Source organism: Cornus florida, unplaced genomic scaffold, assembly GCF_030987335.1.
Source record: "Cornus florida cultivar Cherokee Brave unplaced genomic scaffold, ASM3098733v1 CherokeeBrave_3.0.0_Hap2_Chr09, whole genome shotgun sequence".
Lineage (NCBI taxonomy): Eukaryota > Viridiplantae > Streptophyta > Magnoliopsida > Cornales > Cornaceae > Cornus > Cornus florida.
The window spans coordinates 15,486,945-15,513,016 of record NW_026775579.1 but is presented as its reverse complement, the minus strand read 5'-3'; the positions used below and the strand labels follow the sequence as shown (position 1 = coordinate 15,513,016).

At 35.0% G+C, this 26,072-nt stretch overlaps 1 protein-coding gene and 1 long non-coding RNA gene across 2 annotated transcripts; both read left to right on the top strand.

Moving 5' to 3' along the window:
- Window positions 1-3,227: 3,227 nt before the first annotated feature.
- Window positions 3,228-21,990, top strand: LOC132273558 (uncharacterized). The gene is made up of 13 exons (XR_009470144.1): window positions 3,228-3,660; window positions 3,760-3,812; window positions 4,013-4,045; window positions 10,982-11,043; window positions 11,163-11,596; window positions 11,913-12,119; window positions 12,209-12,301; window positions 13,725-13,830; window positions 13,920-14,168; window positions 14,305-14,617; window positions 14,703-14,757; window positions 14,886-16,145; window positions 21,757-21,990. It is a non-coding gene; the product is annotated as an uncharacterized LOC132273558 (long non-coding RNA).
- On the top strand, window positions 6,815-10,900 carry LOC132273557 (uncharacterized). Its single transcript, XM_059774521.1, has 4 exons — window positions 6,815-8,901; window positions 9,006-9,634; window positions 9,720-10,004; window positions 10,085-10,900. The coding sequence occupies exons 2-4, from the start codon at window positions 9,036-9,038 to the stop codon at window positions 10,791-10,793; spliced, it is 1,593 nt and encodes a 530-aa protein (XP_059630504.1). The 5' UTR covers window positions 6,815-8,901; window positions 9,006-9,035; the 3' UTR covers window positions 10,794-10,900.
- Window positions 21,991-26,072: the final 4,082 nt, after the last annotated feature.

Here is a 26,072-nt window from a genome sequence, read left to right as displayed (position 1 = left end):
TCATTCTAGACTTAAAACCTTAAAACATAAAAGCTTCCCTTCACTCTCCTCTTCAATAACCCTAAACTTGTTTTCCATTTTGAGCTTAGGAGCTTGGATTATAGAGATTCAATTCTCTATTGAGGTAGGGGTGGTAGTATGTTTATATTTTAAGTGTTTTATAATCTTTGGGGTTTAATATATATTGTATACATGCTTTTAATATGATAGTATTGCATATTATAGGAACCCTCACTTTTTGACTTAGGGTTTATGGATTTAAGCATGTATGATATGTATAAACCATGTGTGTAGAAGGATTATATAATTTAGTAGTATGCTAAATTCTTGTATTTTCACATGTGTTGTGATATAGAACTCTTGTGGAATTATTAATGTTATATGCAATTTCCATTGACTTAAATTGCAATATTTGTTGAGATAATAATTCTATGTTCTTGTAAATTACAAATTGTAATTACCCTAGAAGCTTATTGCTTTAAATGTTGATATTTAGTGTATAAAACTCGTTGTTAAGGCATGATTGAAATTGATAAGTTGGTGGTATTGTATTGTGCATAATATCATGATGATGACTTGTCATTTAGCATGCCATTATAGACTTGGAACCCTAAGACATGGTTTGTGTGGTTTCAAAATACTTGTGCTTGTAAGGTGGTTGACATGCCTTATTATTTATGTATAAGTTTTGAACTTGATATATTTTGGATTCTCTTGGGACATGGTTACAAGTAACATGACTAGAGTTTGGCTCTAGTGCGAGAGGTATGAGTTTTCCCCAATCGAGATAGTGCGCACTTAGGGTGGTCTTCCCTGCGGGTTAATGCCCGGAATAACCATTGAGGTCTCGGCAGAATTTCAAGCTTAGGTGTCCAAGGATTCCACTTTTTGATTTCGCATTCAATTCCAAGTTGACAATCAATGGTTAAATTGTAACTTGTAATTTTTGTTTCATGCGATTTGATGTTGTTAAGTACATCCCTTTTTTTATTGTGTTGCTAGATTCATCTAAGTTAGCTTAAGACGATCCCTTAGAATACCTTGAACATAGGAATGCTCCCTTGTATTCGTCTATATTGATCTTGCAATGATATTGAAACTTTAGGGTATACGCATATGCTTCTTCCTACGAGTAACTTGATTACTCACCCTAGTGGTTTGGGTTATTTTTCAGGTAAAGAGACTATGTTCTTGGATGCTCATCATCCTTAGAGACTTATGAGCTATTTGAAGCATTTTTGTGTATTAACATGCAAGTGCTTAGCATGCCTTTCTTTTGATGTCACATTTTGTATACCATGGGTGTATGGTACTTTAGAAGCTTGTGTAGCTTTCTTGATGTGTAATGATACTTTAATATCTACTTTTGACATTAAAAGCATGTATGTAAAGAAGCCAAGGGTCAAACATGTGTACTTTTGTACTTGTATTTTTTTGGTATCAAACTTTCGTTTCAAAATGTATTTGGACTAATTTTGGAGGTTTGACATATGAAAATCTTGTAATTTATATGTATGAGGCCATGGGCCATTGTTTTACATTCAAATATTCATTTCAAAGTTGTTGGCATATCCACATATTTGAATTTCAATGAAAAATCAGTTTTCAACATTCATTTTGAACCAATTCATCATGGGATTCAAAGTATAGGTTGAACCTTAGCACCTTGGACTCATAACAGGTTTTCCAGAAGCATTTCGAGGTGTTTTAGTCGACTAAAACTCCATTTCGGTTGACCGATGGCAATTGGAATTGTCTATGCACAGTAATTCATCATTCCAGTAGCCAAATCTATTGTTCAAGGCCTATTTCGGTCGACCAAAATCTTATTTCGGTCTACCGAAACAACCAGCACTTAAATTCAGGTTTTCAGCCAATATGAGTCTTATATGCCATTCGGTAAGCCCACAAAGCGTCATTCAATTTGCGTGACCAATCCTTCCGGGTTGTGTTAACCGTTTTATCAAGAATATGTTTAATTTCCCGGTTTGACACTTCTACTTGCCCACTTGTTTAAGGATGGTAGGGAGTGATGACTTTATGAGTAACGGAGTACTTAAGAAATAATTTCCTTAAGAATTGATTGCAAAAATACTTTCCTCTATCACTAATCATTACTTTTGGCATACCAAAATGAGTAAAGATATTGGATTTAATGAACTGGACAACCACGGAGTGGTTATTGGTTTTGGTAGTACAAGCCTCCACCCATTTAGAAACATAGTCAACGGCAAGCAAAATGTATTGATATCCATAAGACATAGGGAAAGGACCCATGAAATCAATGCCCCAAATATTAAAGATTTCAACAACGAGAATATTTGTCAAGGGCATCATATCTCTTCTCGACATTGACCCCATTTTTTGACATCTCTCACACTCCTTGCAAAAATTGTAGGCATCTCTATGTATGGTGGGCCAAAATAACCCACTTTGAAGCACCTTCAAGGCGGTTTTCTTCGCACTAAAATGCCCACCATATGCAAGGGTATGGTAAAACACAAGCACACTTGGAATTTCACTCTCTAGAATACACCTTCTCACAATTTGATCCGGACAATATCGAAATAAAATAAGATTTTCCCAATAGTAATTATGGATGTTAGCAAAGAAACACTTCTTTGCTTGCTTTGACCAATTGGTCGGAAGTTTGCCAATTGCCAGAAAATTCACAATGTCGGCAAACCAAGGTATTTGTCCATTAGAAACTTGGAATAGTTGTTCATTCGGAAATGAATCATGAATTGGTGGGTTCGAGGAAGATTATACCACTAATCTTGAAAGATGATCAGCAAGCACATTTTCGGTGCCTTTCTTATCTTTGATTTCAAAATCAAATTCCTGAAGAAACAAAATCTATCTTATCAAACGAGGCTTTGTTTCTTTCTTTGTCAAAAGGTGCCTCAAAGCAACATGATCAGAATAGACAATGACTTTTAAACCTAAGAGATAAGACCAAAATTTATCTAGAGCATACACTACGACAAGTAAATTACAACAAAATGGGCTTTATACAACGCATTTTCAACAAGGACCATGCGGGCCTGTTGTAGAAAGTACCTTCTACAGCAGGCCCGTGTAAGCCCTTGTAGAAGAGTAGTTTTCTACAATAGGCCCATATGGCCTGTTGTAGAAAGGGTTTTCTAGAACAGGCCCGCATGGCCTGTTGTAGAATAGGGTTTATTTTCATTAAAAGTTAAAATTGGCGGCTTTTGTTTGAGCAGCGCGCGAAATTCCTAATATTACTTCCAAATCCGCACACGTCGATCCTTAGCCAAAATCCACAAACATCGATCCTTTGCCAAAATCCACACAAACCCTAATCCTAGCTCTAAGCCCAAATTTCACGAGTTTCACTTTCAGAACAAGGAAAAAAACCCAGGTGCATCTCTGTTCTTGGTTTATTTCTTTTCTTCTCTGAATGTGTGTCTATATATATTGTTCTTGGTTCCTAGCTCTAAGCCCAAATTTCACGAGTTTCACTTTCAGAACAAGGAAAAAAACCCAGGTGCATCTCTGTTCTTGGTTTATTTCTTTTCTTCTCTGAATGTGTGTCTATATATATTGTTCTTGGTTCATTTCTTTTCTTTTCTTCTCTAAATCCTAGCTCTAAGCCCAAATTTCACGAGTTTCACTTTCAGATCAAGGAAAATGACCCAGGTACATCTCTGTTCTTGGTTCATTTCTTTTCTTCTCTGAATGTGTGTGTATATATATTGTTCTTGGTTCATTTCTTTTCTTTTCTTCTCTGAATCCTAGCTCTAAGCCCAAATTTCATGAGTTTCACTTTCAGATCGAGGAAAATAACCCAAGTACATCTCTATTCTTGGTTCATTTCTTTTCTTCTCTGAATGTGTGTATATACATATATATATATATATATATTTATATATATATATATGGTTCATGTCGACCTATTCTTCTCTGAACTCATCTCAGTTCTTCTCCTCTCTTCCTTCTCTGAACTCTTATCAATTTACTTCTTTTTTTTTTTTTTTTTCATCTTTCGCAGCATGGTTGATTAGTCTAAGCCTCTCTAAGACAGGTACTATTTTTTAACTTCTCTTTGATCATCTCTGTGTTCCATTAGCAATTTGTAGAGTCTGTGTCTTTGTAATTGAAGATTCATTTACTGAATAAAAACAAGATAAACTTTAATTTAATTTTGCTTGAGTGAAATTTAAGAATTGATTATTTTATATTTTGTTGTTTTTGAATTAATTTGTTGTTGGAGGATTATTTGGCTGATTGGGCATTTCTAACTTTCCAAGGATGTTCCCAATTCAATTTTATATGCTTTTGGGTAATCGGGGTTCTGGCCTGACAGACATGGTTTTAGCTAATGAACACTATGATACCACATATTAGGACCTTAAATCAGGATGGTTATTGACAAAGGGACTGTTGTTAAAGACCTTCAACTTAAGTCTCCACCCTCTGTATTGCCCCAAATTCTAAGGAAAGCAACTAAAATTTTACGCTTAATAACTTCAATATGAGGATGTTTTATAAAGGCCCAAGGACTTAGCCTCATGCCTTAATCTAATTTTTGAATCATAAGAGGAACATCTTTAAAATCCATGATAGTTGAGGTCTATGATTAAGCCAAAAAAGTCCCATTGCCCTATATACAAATCCTAACACTTTCCTTAATGAGGCTTATACGTTTCTAAGATCTGACAGTATTATTTCTGATGAAATATAGAATTATCTGGTGTAACGCCAAGGGTCAGAGATCTTTTTGTTTTATTGCTTTTTCAAGATTTCAGATGGTGATGTTCTTAATGTAATACATTGCTACAAATTAATATTACTGTCACCTAATGGCGCCAAAATGGTTATCCAATAATCTTTCAACACTTAGATAGAGACAGATGATTCTTTCCATTAAATGATGTATTTACTCCTTACCCATGACTGATACTTAGATCGGACTTGCGCAAGTAATAATCTGTCCAGTAATGAAAAGTCATCCTGCTTTTTAATTCATTATTAAATGATACTCTTGTCTTTTAATTCATTGTATAGAACCATCAAATTTTATAAATAAATAAAAATATAGTAGACTCGATCTATGTTTCAATAAAATGAAAATTTAACACTTATTTGTAATCCTTTCATCTCGTATATGATATTGTGTTTGGTGACCTTTATACCACGTATAAACACTGGTTTAGGCTGAAAGTACAGCTATTATTGAATTTTCCTCAACTCTTACATAGTAGCTGGACCTCATAATGAGACATCATAACCATAAAATTTAGCTGTTGTATCTTTTTGATAGAATCACTCGCATATGATGAATTGTAAGTAGTACTAAATTGCATGATCATTATCAAAACTTCTGGTGTACATATGTTTTAAAAGTAACAATTATTTTTATTCTTATTATCAATTCTATACATAACACCATCTAGCCCAAGGAGTATGTATACATATAAAGTCTAATGTGTCTCCTCATACAGGATTTACTTCAATTCAGAATCCTTTTCATACCCAAACACCCTTCTGATTCAGGATTGGATATAGCATCCCATTTGACTTCTCTGCTACTTGGTGCTTGAATTCTGAACCAGTCCAAAGGAAAGATCACAAAATTTACTAACTAGTATGAATATTTGAATACCAACTGAAGTCTAGCAGAATTGTTAGGTCAACTTAGTTCTAACACTTGTTGATAATTTTATCCATTAATTCCTTCCAATATCAGGCCAAAAAAGCCTACTAGAGATTAATGAGAGTCCAAAACATATTATTTGAAGCTTACCAGTTTCTATATCATGAATAAAAACTGACATTGACATCACTAAGGATAAGTAGATCATCCCACTTTAAAATGTGAAATTATTATATACAAAATTGCAGAGAAAGCTTCATGAAGTAGGTAAGAATATATAGGATCTACTCACCTAAGCCCTATAGATTGTTAATATATATATATGCACAGCACCATTTAAGCTGACAGAAAAGGTAGCAATAGTAACACACTATAATATTATCAAGGAAGTAGTAGGTTACTATTAATATGTTTTGAAGACAAAAATTAAAAAAAAAAATAAAAAATCTAGCCCACCATATAATAGGATTTCACAACATTAACATTTATAAAGCACCTAGAGGGCCTATATCCCTATCTTAGTTCCTCACATGCTGTTGTATTAAGGGGATATTGTCAACTATGCTTTTTTCTTTCACAAAGGATGCTTGTTTAAAACCTCTTCCCCCTCGAAGGGCTATCATTTCCTGACTGCCAAACATTTTATTGGGGTCATCCATGTTGGACTACCAATATTTTTGAAATAACCTAGGTGTTATGGAACTAGGTTCATAACTTTACTTGGTGCAGAAGGTTTATTAGCCCTTATTCTTTGACATGATACTTCTGCCAATGAAATCTTCTTATTATTCTTCTCATTTAATTTTCTTTTGTTCTATTGTGAGCATCAAGTTTAGATGACCTAGAAAGCTTCAGTTGGATGCTTTCAAGAAGCATGATAATGCCATAGTTTCATTTTCATAGAAATATTTATATCAGAATAGTTTCATTTTATATGAAATTTTTTATGTCAGAACAGTTTCATTTTGTATTAGAACAGTTTATGAATTTTTTTACTATCATAACAGTTTTATTTTATATCTAAACAGTTTATCAAATTTTATTATATCAGAACAGTTCATTTTATATGAAATTTCATTTATCAAAACAGTTTCATTTTCATAGAAATCATGAAAATGGTTTAACAATAATTTATTCCTGTGTATTTCTGTGCATTTTGTCATTGATGCTTATATATATATTCAGAATTTTATTTTTTGAAGAATGCAATTGATGCAAGGTCTTTGATTATGTAGTGATTATATCGTATATGAATGTATTTAATTGCACATACGCATTTCAACTTATGAGTTTTCTGTGTTTGAGATTCAATTGCAAGTGGTAATAAATTTAGACTTAAATTTAATGCTAACTTCTTCAATTTTTTTTATTTTTTTATTTTTTATTTTATATATATAATAACAAAAATTCAATTAGTAAAGTGGCCATAGTCTAGATATATAATCACAAAATTGATCTTTTTTTACTCATGATGAAGTTGTTGTAGGTTATTAAAAACTTTTACTAGAGTTATTGAATAAGTCAGCAAGGAGCTATGGGGGATAAAGGCTGGATGCACCTTGATGACAGGTTATTAGAATAACAAATAGCTTTATCGATAAAAGCTAAAACATTAAACCTGTTATTTTTTTAATAATTAAAAGTTGTAAGTGTTCAATTGTAGAGCTTCAGAAGAGTATACAAATGGAGCAAAAAGATTTATCGCTTGGGCTCGAAGTAATGCAAGGAATCAAGATACCATTTTATGCCCCTGTAAACTTTGTTTAAACTCACAATATCAACATTACCATAAGGTGTATGAGCATATAGTGGAAAAGGGAATGGATTCCAATTACACTGTATGGGTCTTTCATGGAGAAAAGAGGAGTACACAAGTAGTAAATGAAGGCGATCAAGATCGTATGGAAATACCTGAAACATATGAGATGTTCAGGGATGTATATTTTGGTGGTGAAGACAACGCTGCTACAGAGCATATTGAAGGAAGTAGAGAGGGTGAGTTTAGAGAGGCGTTGGAACATGCTGAAACTCCTTTATATACAGATTGCACGACATTTACAATTATGTCAGCAACTGTTGCTTTACATAAGCATAAAGCTGCTTTTAATCTATCTGACATCGGATATGATGAGCTTCTTAAAATTCTTCGTGTTATGCTTCCACCAGATAACCAGCTTCCTAAAGGAATGTATGAAACAAAGAAGCTATTAAAGACATTTGATTTAGGGTATGAAAAAATACATGCTTGCATTAATGATTGTTGTTTGTTTAGAAAAGAAAAGGAGGATATGAATGCATGCCCAAAATGTGGTTCTTCAAGGTGGAAAATGAACAGATAGAATAGTAAGGTTCAAGAAGGGGTTCCGGCTAAGGTGTTATGGTACTTTCCAATAGTACCAAGATTTAGGCGTTTGTTTCGATCGATTGAAAAGGCTGAACAGGTATTGTGGCATTCAACAAATAAAAGTCAAGATAGAAATATGCGACATCCAGTTGATTCACTTGCATGGGATATCATAAATAAGAAGTGGCCGAGTTTTGCATCAGATCCTCGAAATTTAAGGCTTGGCCTTGCGGTCGATGGGGTCAATCCATTCGGTGATCTTAGCACTAAACATAGTTGTTGGCCAGTGATTTTAGTTGTATACAATTTTGACCCATTGTTTTGCATGTCTAAAGAGAATTTGATGTTGACGATGTTGATCTCAGGGCCAAAGCAACCAGGGAATGATATTGATGTATTTTTGGAGCCATTGGTGGAAGATTTGAAGGAGTTATGGGAAAAAGGTGTTTAGCTTTATGATTCATTCATTAAATCTATGTTTAATTTGAAGGTGATATTGATGTGGACAATCAATGATTTATCGGCTTATTCTAATCTGTCTGGTCAGGCAACAAAAGGTAAGTGTGGTTGTCCAGTGTGTGCTAAAGAAACATGCTCAGAGTGGCTGCCATGTAGTGGGAAGACTGTGTATAGGGATACTCGGCGATTTCTTTCAATTAATCACAGCTATAGAAAGAAGAAAACTTGGTTTAATGGAAAAGAAGAATTGAGAAGGCCACCTATAGCATTATCTGGTTCAGAAATTTTTCGTATTGTTGAGAATTTTGAGAATAAGTGGGGAAAAACACCTAAAATATGCATGAATTCCAACATAAATTCTTTCAAAAAACGTAAGAGGTCCAAAGAAAATCCTTCCGAAAAGAACGACACTTCCTAAAAAAATCCCAGCACTTGGCCATGGAAGCAAAGGTCTATATTTTTTGAATTGCCATATTGGGAGGTATGTAATTTGAAATCATTACGGAGTTTAACTTTTTAGGCATTATTATTTCTTTTAGGAGATCACATTCTTTACTAATAATTCATATTTTCTTGTTATGATAGGCACTACCTCTTCGTCACAATTTGGATGTAATGCACATTGAAAAAAATGTTTGTGAGAGCATTCTCGGTACTTTATTAAATATGAAGGGAAAATCAAAGGATGGATTCAAGTCTCGTATGGATCTAGAAAAAATGGGCATTAGGTGTGATTTGCACCCAAAGGAATCAGGCACGAAACATTACTTGCCACCAGCACTCTATACATTATCGAAGGAAGAGAAGGGCAAATTTTTAAAAAGGTTACAACAATTGAAGTGGCCTGATGGTTATAGTTCAAACATTGGGCAACGAGTCTCGTTGGGTGAATGTAAGATTAGTGGCCTAAAATCCCATGATTGTCATATTTTGATGCAACAATTATTACCTGTAGCTTTACGTGGATTAGCACATAAAGGTCCGAGGAATGCTATAGTTCGCTTATGTGCATATTTCAATGGAATATGCCAAAGGGTGATTGATAGGAAACAATTGGAAAAACTTGAAAATGAAATTGTTGAAACTTTATGCATGTTTGAAAGGTTTTTTCCACCATCTTTCTTCGACATTATGGTACACGTCACCATTCATCTTGCACGAGAAGCTCATCTTTGTGGACCAGTGCACTTTCGTTGGATGTACCCATTTGAGAGGTAATCTATTTATCATATTTCTTTTTTTATAGGTAGTTATAGATATTTTTAGTTTACAAATATAATTGTCTCATGTCATACACAGGATTATGAAGGTTTATAAAGGATATGTTCGGAATCGAGCAAGACCGGAAGGGTGCATGGCAGAATGTTATTTGGTGGATGAGTGCGTAGAATTTTGTAGTGAACAGATGAAAAAAGTATCTGAAATAGGTTTTCGTCGATCTAGAAATGAAGATATTGAATGTGAAAGTACAGAAAGAGGACGCCCAATATCTAAGGGGATTTCAAAACCCATTCCTCCTGACATGTTAGCCATTGCTCATCGTTATGTATTATTCAACAGTGACGAGGTTAAACCATACATAGAGTAAGATATTATTAATAAATATTTTTTTTCTTTAATAATTATCCAAAAAACTTGAATAACCATATTGTTTTATATGTTAGAGAGCATCGGGAGGAACTCAGGCGTTCTGACAGTCGTCTAGCAAGGAATGAACATTTGTTAGAGAAGAGACATATGGAGACCTTCAGTTCATGGATAAAAACTACGATCAGTGTAAGTACAAATGTATTAGGTAAGTTAAAGTGGCTTGCACGTGGCCTTAGAACAGAAGTAATGTCCTATTCTGGCTATGTTGTGAATGGTCAACGATTTCACACGAAGGATATTGAGAGAAGCACACAAGATAGTGGTGTTTCTATTGAAACTGAAACTATATGCCGATCTAGTGTGAGAGACACAAATCAAGTTATTGAAAAAATAACTTACTATGGCATTCTGAAAGATATAATTTTGTTGAACTACTACACTTTTGAGGTGCCATTATTTGATTGTGATTGGGCAAACATTAGAAATGGCATCAAAGTTGACGATGGATTTACGTTGGTGAACCTTCGTGAAGGTCAAAGTCAATTTGCAAAAGATCCATATATCCTTGCATCGCAGGCTAAGCAAGTGTTTTATTCTAGGGAATCCGAAACATCAAGTTGGTATGTTGTACTTAAAGCACCAATTAGAGGATCTCATGATGTAGATAGTTTTGAAGAAAACCCTTATATGCCTTATGCTCCTTTAGATGTATCAAGACTTGACATTGTTGATGATGATGATCATCCATATGTACGAGATGATTGTGAAGTCATAATAGTGTAGAATTCAGGGTTATAGCAAATGTTGGTCTTATTTTTTGGTGGCTCTTATTTGGTGTGCAATCTGGTTTTGGTATATATGTCCATTAATAAAATATTATTTTGTTGTAAGAGATTGTTTCACTCTTTATTAGTGAGATGATAATTCATTTGTGTCATTGTATTACTTTGTTATTATTCTTCTCACTGCAGATTTTTAAGCTTCTACACAGATCAATTTTTACATCCTTTTCATTATATCTGACAATGCCGAGGTAAGCATCAACCTTAGTTAATGTTTTTATTATTTGTAATTTAATGTTTAAATTTAGGTACGACTATATTTTTATTGTGTTTTTAATGTTATATCAATTTTCATGTACTTGGAATGAAGAGTTCTAGAAAAGTTACAAAAAGATTAGAACGGGAGCGTCAAGCAATTTTGGCTAGTATTGTGCGTCAACCCTCAGCTGTACGCATTTCTGATGGGGGTTCAAACTCCCCTCATACATCCACAGGTGACCAAAATGTAGGAGTTAGTGATCCTTCATCCAATCATGCTAGTTCTCAAGTCCCTACCCCTACGGACACCGCAACAAGTGCTACCAAACGAAAGGTTAGGGGGAAGTCTGCATTGTGTGGTATTGCTTCATCACAAGAAAAGAAGCCCCGTGTGGAATTTGATGAAAATGATCATCCAATTGGGAAAATTGGTAAGAAATATAATTCAACCTTCCGATAATAGTGCGGGAGCTAGTGCCGGTAACTATACGAAGATGGAACACCGTACTAGAACAATTCGGAGATGAATTATGGGAGGCTATACAGGTATTTTTCAATTGTTTGTTTGAATAAAATGAGAGTATATTGGACATAAACTAAATATAATAATAATTAGTATGTGTTCTCTATTTTCTATTTTCTTTTATCTTTTGTACTCTTTAGAAGAAATCCTTGTGAGATTGAGCTGTGTGTATTATAGTGTTATTTAAGCCTACAATAAATAATTAATGCGTTTTAAGTGGAATTCTCATCATATGTTGTTTTGCAGTCCATTCTTTCTTCTGTTGCCATGGTAGTTGTGACTATCATGAAGGAGTATTAATAATGACTTGTTTCCATTATCTTTGGAATTTGACTACAGTTGCGGTTTAATGTTGACGATAGTGCATCCCGATACTCATTTCAAAAGATGGGAGCTGCATGGCGCACCTATAAATCAATTCTGACAAGTGATGTGCTGAAGGTGGGAAAAAACACACGAAATTTACAACTCATGAAGCCTCCTAATGTGCCCACAATAGAGGAGTGGCTAAGTTTTGCTAGGCAGCGTTTATCAAAAGAGCATGCTGTGAGTATATAGTTTGAATTATATGTCCTTTTTACCTTTTCGTTTTTCTGCATGACGTATATAAATTATCTAAACTTTTGTATTTGTAGGTGGAAAGGCAAAAAAAACAAGAATTAAAAGCTAAAAACAAAACCCCCCACACTATGAGCCGATTGGGATATGCCGGGTTGACTAAGGAGATGGTAATGAAATAGAATTTTCTATTTTTTTAAAATCATTGCTTAATTTGTGTGGGGTTTTAATATGTAGCAGTGGTTTTGAAGATACATATATATTGACACACAGTTATTATTATGAGTCATCCATATTCTATGTACTTGCTCACATATCAAACACATTAGACATAACAATAGGCAAGATACACTTACTCGCATATTAAACACATGAGACACAACAATGTATAACCATTGAATGCACACAAGTATTACTTTAGAGTTAAAAACTAGGTTTACAGTTTTTGCTAAACAATGCCTTACGATAATTGAAAATCTCTTCAACTAAAGGCTCCCTCAGCTTGACATTAAATGCTTTATATGTGGTCTGAAGGTTGGACAAAGTACACCAACAATGAATCAACAATGTAGCTCATAAAGAAAACTTTGCCATGCCCAAGAGGGGTTGCTTCCTTTTCCAGCTTTAGGCATTAATGAACAATGAGGAAAATACTTTCCTTTGAAAACATAATGCAAAAGCACCACCCCCCCCCCCCCCCCCCCCCCAAACTCCAACCTTCTTTCGCTAGGAGAGCTAAATTAAATGCTGCCTCCATTATAATTGGATTCTACCAACTGCTACCTAGCAATCTAATGCTAACGTCCATCATGATGATATTTCTTTTCTCACATGCATTGGCAGGAAGTTTAAAATATGGCATGCAGGAATATGACTGAAGCATAATTTTAGTATTATGATTGGATAACGATACAAGAAAATAGCTTTTTAGCTACGAAATATTTACTATGAAATTACTTTTGTAGTAAATAGTAATGTATTTACTAGGGAATATAGATTCGTAACCTTTACAAGATTGTATGTTTTATGTAGGGGTCGCAATTTATGCCCAAACCTATTAAACTGCTCAAGTTCGTTCGCTAAAATTAAATTACTTAGGTACCCAAATTGTACTGTTATTAGGGACTGAAATGTAATTCTACAACAGCATAGTTCAGCCACTGATTCTCTTAATCATATATTAGAAAAATGTAGTTGCTTAAATGAAGAACACTGTAATTACACATAGGTATTGCACTCACAGCACATACAATAGGCATGAACACTTAAACAAAGCATAGTTTGTGAGGTCTACCAGACCTGAAGCTATAATGGTTACTTTCTTGACCATGATTCAACTTGTTTAACTCCAGATCATCAATTCAATCGTGCTTAGATGATGGAAAATTAGAGTATAACATGATTATAGCATGTTAAGTTCAGTTTCAGAAGCATAAACCAGAAAATCAATTCATACTTGAGGTTTGAGATATGAAAATCTATACCAACTTCTCTCATAGTTTTTATTTTATTTTATTTTATGAAAATCAACCTTGGTAATATGTTTTAATGTTTATATTTAAGGGCTTTTTATTATTTTATACTCTTATGTAGAAAGAAATGTCAGACGCTTGACTCCATTACGAGAGTAGACGTGTGCATTAAAGCGCATAAAAGAAAGGACAAAAGTTATATAAATGAAGTAGCCAAGGAGGCAGCGGTAAAAAATGAATCCTTTTAGCTTAAGTAGTTGGTCATTTATATACTTATTAAACTAAAAAGTGTGTTCTACATATATTATTGTTTTAGGAACAAATGGAAGAATATACCAACACCACTTAGAGTACAGGAATTCATGATGATGCAATCTCACATGTAATGGGTCCTGAACATCGAGGAAGAGTGAGAGCATTAGGATTTGGGGTAACAATGACAAAAATAAATGCTCGGAATGATGTTTCTCGGATATATGATCGGACGATTGGTTCCTTGGAACAACAATTGCAGCGACAACAACAAATACAACTGAAAATGCAACAGCAAATAGAAGCACTCATGGTAAGTGAACTCCATAATCAATAGTATATATGTGTGTATGCACTACTCTTAGTTAATAAGTCTCTTTTTTAAGCATTATTAATTATTTTGTTTCTTTTTTTTTTTTTTTTTCATCAACGATTCAATATTATGGTAGGCACAAAATGCTAACAACCAATCCTGTCCCAATGCTCCACCTCAAGTCCCACCTACTGAAGATGTTGTCTATAAGAAGTGTGAGTTACTACATTATAATGGGACAGGAGTAATTGTCGCTATGGGTGAAGTTGATTCAACAGATCCTGATGATCTTATAGATGATGTTCCTTTTGGTTTAGAATGTTGGAAAATTTATATCACCCAAGTCATTGAACCTAACGTGCCGATGTACCGAATTCTTCAATCTTACAATACTCTTGAACATGTGATGGGTGAAACAATTGCATGGCCTAACAGGTTCATCAAAATTCGTAAGTCCATATACTTTTTTGAGCACGTTTTAAAAAGTTTTTAATGATATATGAATCTGAAAAACACTATTTGGTTTACATGTAGTGCCGAATGTGGGATAAGCTTGCATTTATGAGTTTTTGCTTAAATGATGCTTGAGGTATGTGTTTTTTTTGCTTGGATTGAAATTGCTGATTTTGTGTATCAAAGTTAGATGTATTAGAGTTTGAATTCAGGCTGCTGGGTTATTCAATTTTTTCTACATCCAATTTTTTTCTCTATTTACAGGTTCAAGATTATCATCTTCTTTTGGGATACCTGTAATGACCCGGATTTTTTGGATAAATTTTTTTTCGTTGTCTTTTCCCTTCTGAGTTTGGTTTTTTGTCGATTAATGTCGTCTCGAGTGCTCTGGAGTGATTTCCGAGACTCTTTTCTGTGGATTGACAACTTCCTTTGAGGACCGAGTCAGTTCTGCACTTTTCGTTTTTCGACACTATTCACTTTTTGTCTTTTCCCTATTTTGTCTTTTTCCCTATTTCGTCTTTTCCTCGTTTGGCACTTTGTTTGCTTAACCACACTTCTTGTGTTCGGAGTTGGTTTCTGACTTCACGTATCTTCATTCTCAATGATTTCTATGAGATACGTATCTTTACTTTCGTGAGAAAGTACTCTGGTTACTCCCGGTGTCCATAGGGGCATAAATGCAAAGTTCTTTGGAAACTTTTTCTTTTCTTGGAGTGTTTTTCATAAATATCTTTTGAACATATTTTATTTCAGGGGTATCTAAGAAAATATCTTTTGGAAGATATTTTCATTTTGGGGCAATTTCGCAATTTTCACTTTTTGGAGGGGTCATTGTGCAATTAATGAAAGTTATTGCTCAATGCCTTGTTTTGAGCCCGGATTCTTGTATGAGATTCATTTTCACATTTCGTCGAGTCGTGGATTCTTAGAATTTTTTCCTGGACGATATTTTCTAGTTTCAGGGTTTTTGGCCCCGGTTTGCGTCAAACTTGTTTTGGGCATAACTCTCTGTTCGGGACTCGGTTTTTGACGCCGTTTCTTCCGTTCATATTTTCTTATTTGGAATCTTTTTCGTTCATGGAGTTTTGCCATTTGAGCGCGTCTGCATAAATTCCACTTTTCCGGACCCGGCGGGGCCCGTTCGGGGCACTTTTTGAGTTTTTCTATAAATAGGAGGTCTTAGAAAGAAAAATCAGATTTTTCTCTCTCTCCTCTCTCATGGCCGGTCCAAGCTCCATCCATGGCTGCCATCTTCTCTCTCCTCTTTTGGACTTCTTTCCTTCATTAAAAAGTGGTGATGCCTTTGTGTTTATTGTTCCCCTCGGTGAGGCCTTCGATTCCAACCGATTGGAATCTCGTTTTGGCTATTTCTTGAGTTCGGGTTTGAAGTCAAGTTGTGTTTTTAATGGGGCTTCCTTGGGATTCATGTTCGTGGTGTTGTCCCCGATAAAATCTAGGAGTTTCGTCGGATTCGGAGCCGATTTATTTTGGTGGGGATTTGAGATTTCATCTCAAATGGAGGTAGGGAATGTTTTAGAATTTTATATGTGTTGTATTGTGTGTTTTTCATGTTTATACAACCTATATGCATGCCTTGTATCAAATCTAGGAAATTTGAAACATTTAATTCTTTGTATAAGATTTAATTTTCATGATGATGAGAAACTTGGTTTTGAATTGTGGCATAGTAGAAACTTGTTTTAATATGTTGGTTAACATATATTAAATTGGAATTAATTAAATAAGAATTGCTCTTTTTAATTAATATTTATCTTTTGTGAAAGATTTAAGTTCATGGCCATACCTTGCATGAAATTGAGTTGTGTTATGCTTTTAAATTAAGTTTTGGCATGTTTGTTAACATGCTTTAATTTGAGAGCATTTGGTTGAGTTTCGAAATCTAGAGACTTTAATTAAGGGAATTAATTAAAATCTATTTTGGTGGTTTCATGGGCCTAATTAAGCTTGTGTGTGAATATATGTAATGACCATGATATGTCTATTAACATATATTAAATTGGGGCCAATTGGAAATGATTTGAAATTTAGAGAGTTTAATTATTTTGATGTAATTAAATTCTATCTTGTGTATCCATGGATCTAATCATGTTTTAGAAGTTGTTTCTATTTTAAGAGTATGGATTTAGACTTGTGTAGTATTTACTTGATTGTGTTATATACATTGAAGGGCATTGTTGTTAAATTTATATTCATGAGAGTATGTTTCTATATGAATATATTATTGGCTTGTGATTTCGTAGCATTATGGATATGAAATGCTTAGTTATATTGCTAACTTGTTACTATGTAATAGTAATATGTATTAGTTATGAACTTATTTGGCTTATTTTGGAATCTTGGAACATTGTTGAGTTAAGATGGCTAGGGTTTGGCTCTAGTACGGGGACGTGAGTCCTCTAAGTCATTGAGATAGTGCGCATTTAGGGTGGTCTTCTCTGCGGGTTAGTGCCCGGAATAACCATTGAGGTTTCGGCAGAATTCCGAGCGTGATGTCCAAGTCTTCCACTATTTGTTTTCGCATTTAATTCCAAGTTGACAATCATGTTTACCTTGTTGACTTGTGGTTTTGGTTATTGGTGATTTTGATGTTGTTAAGTACATCCATACTAAATTAATATATTTAGTTGATTTCACACTTTTTGATTTCTAGTTGATAACCTAGAGAATCTATGTCTTGATGTGTGGTATTAGATATTTTAATTATGCTAAATTATTATATTTAGTTGATGTTGCATTTTAGACTTCAAGTTGATAACCTTGAGAATCTATATGTTGTTACTTTGTGTAAGCATGCTCCTACGTTGTTGCTTTGTGTAAGAATGCTCCTATGTTGTTACTTTGTGTAAGCATGAACCTATGTTGCTAAAATTGCATGAGTGAGGTGATTGATGTTAGAAATGATCTTAGGTAGCTAGGATACTCCTTGAGTCTCACTTTTGACAGACGTTAAGTGGAATGAACCACAATGATTAAATTATACAAACTTGTAAAACGTAGGTCGATATATGCTCATTTCCTACGAGTAGTTTTATGTTACTCATCTCTACGATACTGGGGCATATTTCAAGTACAAGAATCAAAGTTGAGGTCTTCATTATGCTTGGATGGTTTGTGGACTTGGAGACTTCCATTTTTGTGAAGGTTGGCTTGGAATGCCAATTGTAGTCTTATATGTCAACATGTGTACATTTGATTCCATATATGTAATGTGTCATGAGTACACTCTATACGATGTATTTGACATGTATGAGATGAGGCCGGAGGCCAATGACATGTAATTTGTATCCTATGTAATTTTTGACTTCATGGAATATTATGAATGTATTGAAAAATATTGAGTTTTTGCTTCACCATGTTTGCATTGGGTGTGGGAATTCCATTTTGATTCTTCCATTAGCATTCATTCACTATGTATGAAGTATGGCCAAGGGCCAAACGGCATTTTGAAACCATTTCATAGTTTTGAATTCCAAGTTTTCGTTCCAAACTTTATTTTTGGCATTTTGGCCGTTGGGGGGTCATATTTTGTATCGGTCATATTTTTGGGCCATGGACCATTGTAGCATGTCTTACTAGGTAAGTTACGTTTGCGTACATGGTCGTTTCCGGATAAGGATTCTTTTTTGGTGAAATGAGCCTCCTACGGACTCATTTTTCACTTTTGTTGCATATTCTGACCTAAGGGTATTTTGGAAATTTTCTTTGGGAAATAAATTCCGTTCTTCACGTGGTTGATTAGAAAATATGATTTTAGGGGGGGTTTCTTTTTCGTGTTTTTCTAGAAAATTCTATCTTGGCATCGGAAATCGCATCCGAAATTCAGCTCTCAGTTTTTAAATTTAGCAGCTTTTTAGACCCTCTGGACCAATTTTCTTGGGAGGGCATTTTGGGCATTTCATATTGTGTATTTTTCAATTTTCCTCAAGAGTCACGTAGAAAACTTGATTTTGAGAAGGGTTTCTTCTGAGTTTTTCCAGAAAATATCATCTAAGGCTTCAAATTTCCATTTTTTCTGGAAAAACCCTTGCTGCTAGGTTTTTATGTCGCACCCTTACTGCCCCTTCACATCTAAACGGTTACGAGGGGTTTCGTAACCGGTTAGATGAGTGTGGGCAGCGTTTTTTTTCACTGTTTTTGGCTTCCTAACCGGTTAGGAAGGTCCCCTAACCGGTTAGATGTTCATGGGTTGCCTCTTTTGGACCGTTTTGCCCCTTCTTCTTCCGTTAGCCATATTTTCTTCATCCGGACTCCGAATCAAGCAATTTTTGAGTCTAAGTTCATTGATTTTTCGTTGTCTTTCCAATGGTGTGCTCGGTGGCACCCACTTTTAGGCTAGAAATGACGATTTTGCCCCTAGGTGCATTTTTGTCCGTTTTTGAAATGTTGTTTTCGCATTTGATTCCTTTGGGTCCCGTGACCTCGTTGAGGGTCACAATGGTGTCTTAGAGTCATGTTGTATCTCTAGAGACCGGTGTTTGTCTTTTGCTTCCGTATTTCGGATCTGTTATCGGATCATCTTTCGGTTCATCACTAATGCACCGGGTTGAAAAACTTGGGCCGTAACAATACTTGGGTGTGCTTCTTTTGGGATACACTATTTGGTTTACATGCAGGGCTAGGATAAGCTTTTTGAGTTTTTGCTTAAATGACGCTTGAGGTATGTAATTTTTTTATAGCATTGCTTCCTATCAAACATTTTACTTAAATGATGCTTGAGGTTGTGATCTCTTTTATAGCATTTTTATTATTGAGACTTGACTCTCATGGTCTAGAAAGTGGTTGTTTAGTAGATAACTAGTCTCTATTTAATGATTCACACACATACTTGAACCTGTAAGAGTAGCAACTTTAAAGGCTAGGTAACTCCTAACCCTAAAAAATTAAGTACATAGATTAGTATATAATAACAAAAATTTCTCATGACAAAACAATCCAAGTATATAATCTGAAAACTGAATCACAATCATCAAAATGTAGCTGTGGATATGACCCAAGAAGGCTATAGAGATGACTTGGAATATAAACATGAGAAAGACCTATCCTAGTCCTAAAGTCATTACAAAACAATCCAAGTAACTCTCCTGTTGCAATATCTATACGGAATCCTTCTCATCCATAGATGTAGGTCTGGTAAGCAAGACATTGTTAGAGATTTTTGTGGTGGGGAATGAAGGCTAATTGATTAGGAGATTTAATATGGTTCAAGGCTTTCTAGGTTTATTGGCAATGATTTTAAACATAAACTTGTATAAGGTGTTGTAACATGCTATGGGTCTAAAATCTGAAACTAAAGAAGAGAAGCTAAACTTAATGGCTTCTATGATCTTTGGACCAAATGCTGCTATGATCTTTGGACCAATTATACCTCATAATTTATTAAAGAAACGAGAGTGAAGCCATCTGGGCCTGCACATTTGATTTCTTCAGTAGAGAGTTCAACCTGCAAATCACTGATAATTTTTGGAGGAATAGAGTTGGAAAACCAATTGGTTCTCACCAGCCAACAATTTCTGAAGCAGTTCACAACTTCATCCTTGATATTAGTTTAGAGATTTCCATCTTCTATTTTTAAGGAACTGGTTTGGTTAGTGGCCTTCGTAGAAGTCACAGTTTCGAAACAGAAATTCTGGTCTCCAAGATTGAGCCATTGGATTCTAAATTTCTATCTCAGAATTGATTCTTCAAGTAGAGCTAGCTTGGCAGACTTGGAAATACAATATTTCTAGGAACTAACATAGGGTTAAGTTGCAGTTAAATCTAGGATGCATGGAGCTCTTGCTTGGATTGCAGTACCTTGGAGGAAATACCACTATAATCTTTCCTATTGATCTTTTTAGCTTCAATAGCTTGCTTACAGTATACTCTGAACAGGGGACATCTTTTCAACTCAGGTTTTCCACTCCAACTAACCATACGCAAGGTTGAAATTCATTAGGTGATAACAATCATGAATTTTACCCAACTATTAAATGATCACTTGTATAAAAAATTGGAAAATGCTTCTTGTGCAGAATTGGGTCAAGCCGATGAGGCGAAATGGCACGGTGAGCCCCACGAAGAATGTGGGGTCCATCAATCTACTCTTTCTTGTCGATCGACTTCCTAAAAATTTAAGGAATATCATAAAAAGGAAAGTAAGTCTTGATTGTGTTGGAACAAAGTAAAGAAAGAAAAATATGATTTAGGAGAGCAGAAAGTGTTTGGTTACCCAATAAACAATAAAGAAGTGTTTGGTTGTTGATGAATAGGTAAAAATGCTTTTATTTTGAAAATTTACTAATATAATCATGACATTGAGTTATCAAGGGAATATATATATTATCGAACAAAATTGAAAGAAGAATTTAAAAAAAAAAAAAAAATTTTGACCCCTTCAACTTTTACACATTTACGTATAACCTCCTTTGATTATGGCAATCTCCCTAGACTATTGTAAAACCCAAAATTGTCCCTTGCCATTATTTTTGTGTTAAAAAAGAATGGAAATGGATTAGAAGTTAACCAATATGATTTTCTTTTAACCAAATTAACCATTTTTTGGATTTAAATAGGGGAAAATGAATTTGGTATATCCCAATAGTAGATCCTAGGGTCTTAACTCTAATTTGGAATTTTTTTTTTTTTTTTTTTGTTTCAAAGTCATTGTTTTAACTTGGTATTTTCATTCACAATTTTTAAGGATAGTTCTGAAATTTCATCAAATTGAGTGATGAAGATTGGGTTAGCTGCAAATTTTTGAAATTTAGGGGGCTTTTTTATTTATTCTTTTGATGTTTAGGGAGTTATTTGCAAATGCAAAATAATTCAACATTTTTTTTTTTTGGGGGGGGGGGGGGGGGGGGGTGGGTCTTTTTACCATATATATATTTACCAAGCATTTTATAGAGAATTTGCCTTCACTATGTCTTAGTTTTATAGGATTTGTCATATTGTCGTGTTCGTGTCTTGCCATTCTGTGTACCATATCCATATTCTTAGTTTTTACACAATAAGTAGTTGGTCATTCCTTTGTTGTCTCTCTAACAATCTATTTTTTTATGTACTTACTTCCATTCCATTGTTGTCTCTCTACCAAATTAATTGTACCCAATTCTATTTTCTCTGTTTGCAGGTTCAAGATGATCATCTTCTTTTGGGATACCCGGCCCCTGGGTGTGTGCAATATGATGACAGGCACTACAATGAGGATATCAAGACAAGAAAAATACAAGGCTAATTGGGTTGCTTAGAAGAGTGAGCAATTGCCTTACTATTTTGATTTTTTGTGAGTATTGCTACTTCCAGATTATAATTTATATATATATATATATGTTAACAATGATGGAATTGTACATTGAAATCTTTAATGAATATAAGACTTGTTGAAATTTATTTGTTTGTGATTGATAGGATTTCCCCTTTTTTATTGTTTATAAAGCTTGAGCTATTTTTTTGCATGCTCCAAATATGTTGATGTTGTTGATTTGCACAAGGTTTGGCGTGAAAATATATGGCTTTGGGTGGAGTTTTGGTTGTGTAATATTCATAGAATGAGGTGTTGGATGATGGATGGTTATTGGCTAGGTTATTGTGTTGGATTTCAAGAAAAACAGGTATACAAAATTTTTTGGGTGGGGAAAAAAAAAAAAAAATCCCTTTTCACAATGGGCAAAGTCCCTCATAGAACAAGCAAAAATTGTTGTGCAAAGTAACATTTCTAAAAGGGCCTATGCCTGTTGTAGAAAATCACACCTTCTACAACGGGTATGCCCGTTGTAGCAAATTGACTTTCTACAACGAGCAACGCCCGTTGTTGAGGTATTTCTCACAACGGGCTAAGTCCCTTGTAGAACAGACAAAAATCGTTGTGGCAAGTTAGCTTTTTAAGAGGGGCACCGTCCGTAGTAGAAAATGCCCGTTGTAGAAAATTGATTTTTTACAACGGCCTTTGCCCATTGTCGATATTGACTTCTACAATGGTTGTAAATCACAACGGGCTAAGTCCCTTGTAGAACAGACAAAAATCGTTGTGGCAAGTTAGCTTTTTAAGAGGGGCACCGTCCGTAGTAGAAAATGCCCGTTGTAGAAAATTGATTTTTTACAATGGCCTTTGCCCATTGTCGATATTGACTTCTACAATGGTTGTAAATCGTTGTAGAAAGTACATTTTCCACAACGTGCTGAAACCGTCGTAGAAGACTATGACTCAACAACGACAGGGGATACCACAACGGGCTATGCCCATTGTAGAATTGTTTTTTGCCCCTTGTTAAAAGCCATTTTTATTGTAGTGTAATTCCTTCTCGGTAGTGGAGTAATTCAATCGAGCTCTCGAGAGGGTCTTGCTTGCATAGTATACAACGCATGGAAGTTTTCCTACCCTTTGCCCCAAAACTGCTCCCATGGCATAATCAGAGGCATCACACATTATTTCAAATGGTAATGACCAATTGGGAGGTTGCATAATAGGAGCAGATGATAATAAGTCACGCAATTTGTGAAAAGCATCAAGGCATGCTTGATCAAAGATAAAAGGAGTTTCTTTGGCGAGAAGATTGCATAAGGGTCTAGTAATCTTACTAAAGTCTTTGATGAAACGACGATAAAAGCCGGCATGACTTAAAAAAGAGCAAACTTCTCTCACCGTTGAAAGTGGAGGCAATTCAGAAATAAGCTCAACTTTTGCTTTATCAACCTCAAGTCCCCTCTTTAGAGATGACATGATCCAAAACAATACCTTCTTGAACTATAAAATGGCTTTTTTTTTTTTTAACTAAGAACAAGGTTTATTTCACGACATCTTTTAAGCACCAAATTTAGATTTTTGAGGCATGCATCAAATGAAGACCCAAAGACAGAAAAATCAATCTTAAAGACCTTTAGATACTCTTCCACCATGTCCATATCATACACCTTTGGAATGTTGCGGGAGCATTGCACAAACCAAAAAGCATCCATCTATAAGCAAATGTGCCAAAAGGACAGGTAAAGGTGGTTTTCTCTTGGTCTAGAGGGTCAAAGGCTACTTAATTGTAACCCGAATAGCCATTAAGAAAGTAATAATATTGTAGCCGAGCCAATCTCTCTAGAATTTGATCAATGACTGGCAAAGGGAAGTGATCTTTTCTAGAGGCGGCATTTAATTTACAGTAATCAATGTATACTCACCATGAGTTGGCGATACGCTTAGAAATTGCCTCACCTTTTGAATTTTCAACCACCGTAATCCCCGATTTCTTGGGAACTACTTGAGTTGGACTCACCCATTTGCTATCAGAGATTGGATAAATGATACCGGCATCTAAGAGCTTAATGATTTTTTTCTTAACCACTTCTTTCATGTTTGGGTTTCTTTGGGCATCTCTAAAAGGTTTTGCATCCTCTTCCTTAAGAATGCGATGCATACAAATGGAAAGGTCAATTCCCTTTAGATCCGCCACATTCCATCCAATAGCTTCCTTATTTTCTTTAAGCACATCCAAAAGAGAATTCTCTTGATCTTTTTCAAGATTTGTAGAGATGATAATCGGAAGAGTCTATTTTGGACCCAGAAAGGTATACTTAAGATTTGAAGGTAGAGTTTTAAGCTCAAGAATTGGTCGAGAGATTAGAGATGGAATCGGTGGAGTGCTAGAGAGTGGAGGAAGAGGTTCTTTTAGAGTTTTCTAAGGTGGAAAATCCAAAATCGCAACGGATTCCATTAATTCAGTAATCTCACTTATTGATCCTTCATTGTCAAATCCACAACTTTTATACATTTCAAGGAGACAAGATGCAAGAGGATCCTCTGCTAAAAGAGATAAAAGATTGTCCTCGGTTGGTTTTTTTATAACCATGGAAGGAATGGACTCCTCCACAATCTCATTTAAGACATCTATGAGACAACACTCGTCTTCATTAAAGGGATGTCGACTTACATTGAATACATTAAGCTTAACCATCATGTTACCAAAAGAAAGGTCCATAACCACGGATCTACAATTAATGGTAGCATTTGCGGTAGCAAGAAATGGCCTTCCCAAGATGATTAGGATGTGATTAGTAGGATTAGCAATCGATTCAGTATCAAGGACCACAAAATCAACCGAAAAATAAAATTTGTCAACTTTAATGAGAATGTCCTCAACTATGCCCCTAGGTGTTTTGATGGATCTATCGGCCAATTAAAGCACCACCGAGGTTGGCTTCAACTCATTCAAACCTAGTTGGACATACACGAAGTAAGGAATCAAATTAAAACTTGCTCCTAAGTCAAGAAGAGCTCTACGAACTTCATAGGTTCCAATTACACATGAGATGGTCGGAGCACCGGGATCTTTGAACTTAGGTGGAGTGTTATGTTGAATGATGGAGCTCAGTTTCTCCATTAGAAACACTTTTTTAGGGCTTTGTCACTTGCTTTTTCTCTTTTGTGTGCAAAGATCTTTCAAGAATTTTGCATAAGGTGGAATTTATCTAATTGCATCCAAGAGAGAAAGATTTATGTTGACTTGTTTGAAGACTTCCATCATGTCATGGATTTTTCCTTCTTGCCTCCCACAAGGCGAAGTTTCTCTCAATGCATATGGAAATGGAGCTTTTGGCTCATAAGACCTTGCAACTTGAGGAGATGATGAAGAGGGTTGTGAGTTCTTGATGGTGACATTTTCATCCAAGGAAGTAGGAATAGAATTGGGCACGGGACGGGTGTCAACTTTTGATTGCACCGGTTCACTAACTTCATTTGGTTGTTTAACCCTATTATCAACTTGCCTACCACTTCTCAAAGTGGTAATTGCTTGTACTTGCTCTTGGGAAGAACACCCCGATGTAGAGTTTGCTTCCACAAAATGTTGGGCTTCTTTCGGGTTGGCTATGCAATTTACCCATTTCTCTCGCATTCAATGCTTAGCTATCATCCCTATTTGGGATTCAACCTTTGATATCGATTGAGAATGGGAATGCAACAAATTGGTGTTCATTTCCAAACTACCCAAAGCCACTAAGACCTTATCTTCAAATGTGGAGTTGCTAGAGAGTGCATAAAGATGATTAGGGCTACTTTGAGAATTATAAGCTTGAGGATGAGAGAATTGATTCATTCTTTGATGATAAGGAGAAGAAGAAGATGAAACAAACCCTTTTGAACCTCTATTTCTTTAATGAGGAGGAATATATCGGTTTTGAAAATTTTTAGCTTGAAAAGGATTTGAATGTTCATTCCATACCGGTACATAAACATTTTGAAGAGGATGAGCAAATGCGACATTGACGTGTTCATAGTGCTCATCAAGCACATGTCCATGAGGACAATTGAAAGTAGTATGCAATACACTTGAACAAGTCATGCATGGCTCACAAGAATGATGAATATGATGATTAAGAAGAGGAGATGATTGAATTACCAGTTTTTGACTCAATAAAAATTGATCAAGTTTTTTAGTAAGAGTTTTGACCTCGGCAACAATA

What these genes read in the sequence shown, in the direction of transcription:
- LOC132273557 (XM_059774521.1), top strand. Translation starts at nt 9,036, where the DNA reads ATGCACATTGAAAAAAATGTTTGTGAGAGCATTCTCGGTACTTTATTA. An exon ending in TGGATGTACCCATTTGAGAG is followed by an intron (nt 9,635 to 9,719) that starts GTAATCTATTTA and finishes TGTCATACACAG; the next exon opens with GATTATGAAGGTTTATAAAG. An exon ending in GAGGTTAAACCATACATAGA is followed by an intron (nt 10,005 to 10,084) that starts GTAAGATATTAT and finishes TTTATATGTTAG; the next exon opens with AGAGCATCGGGAGGAACTCA.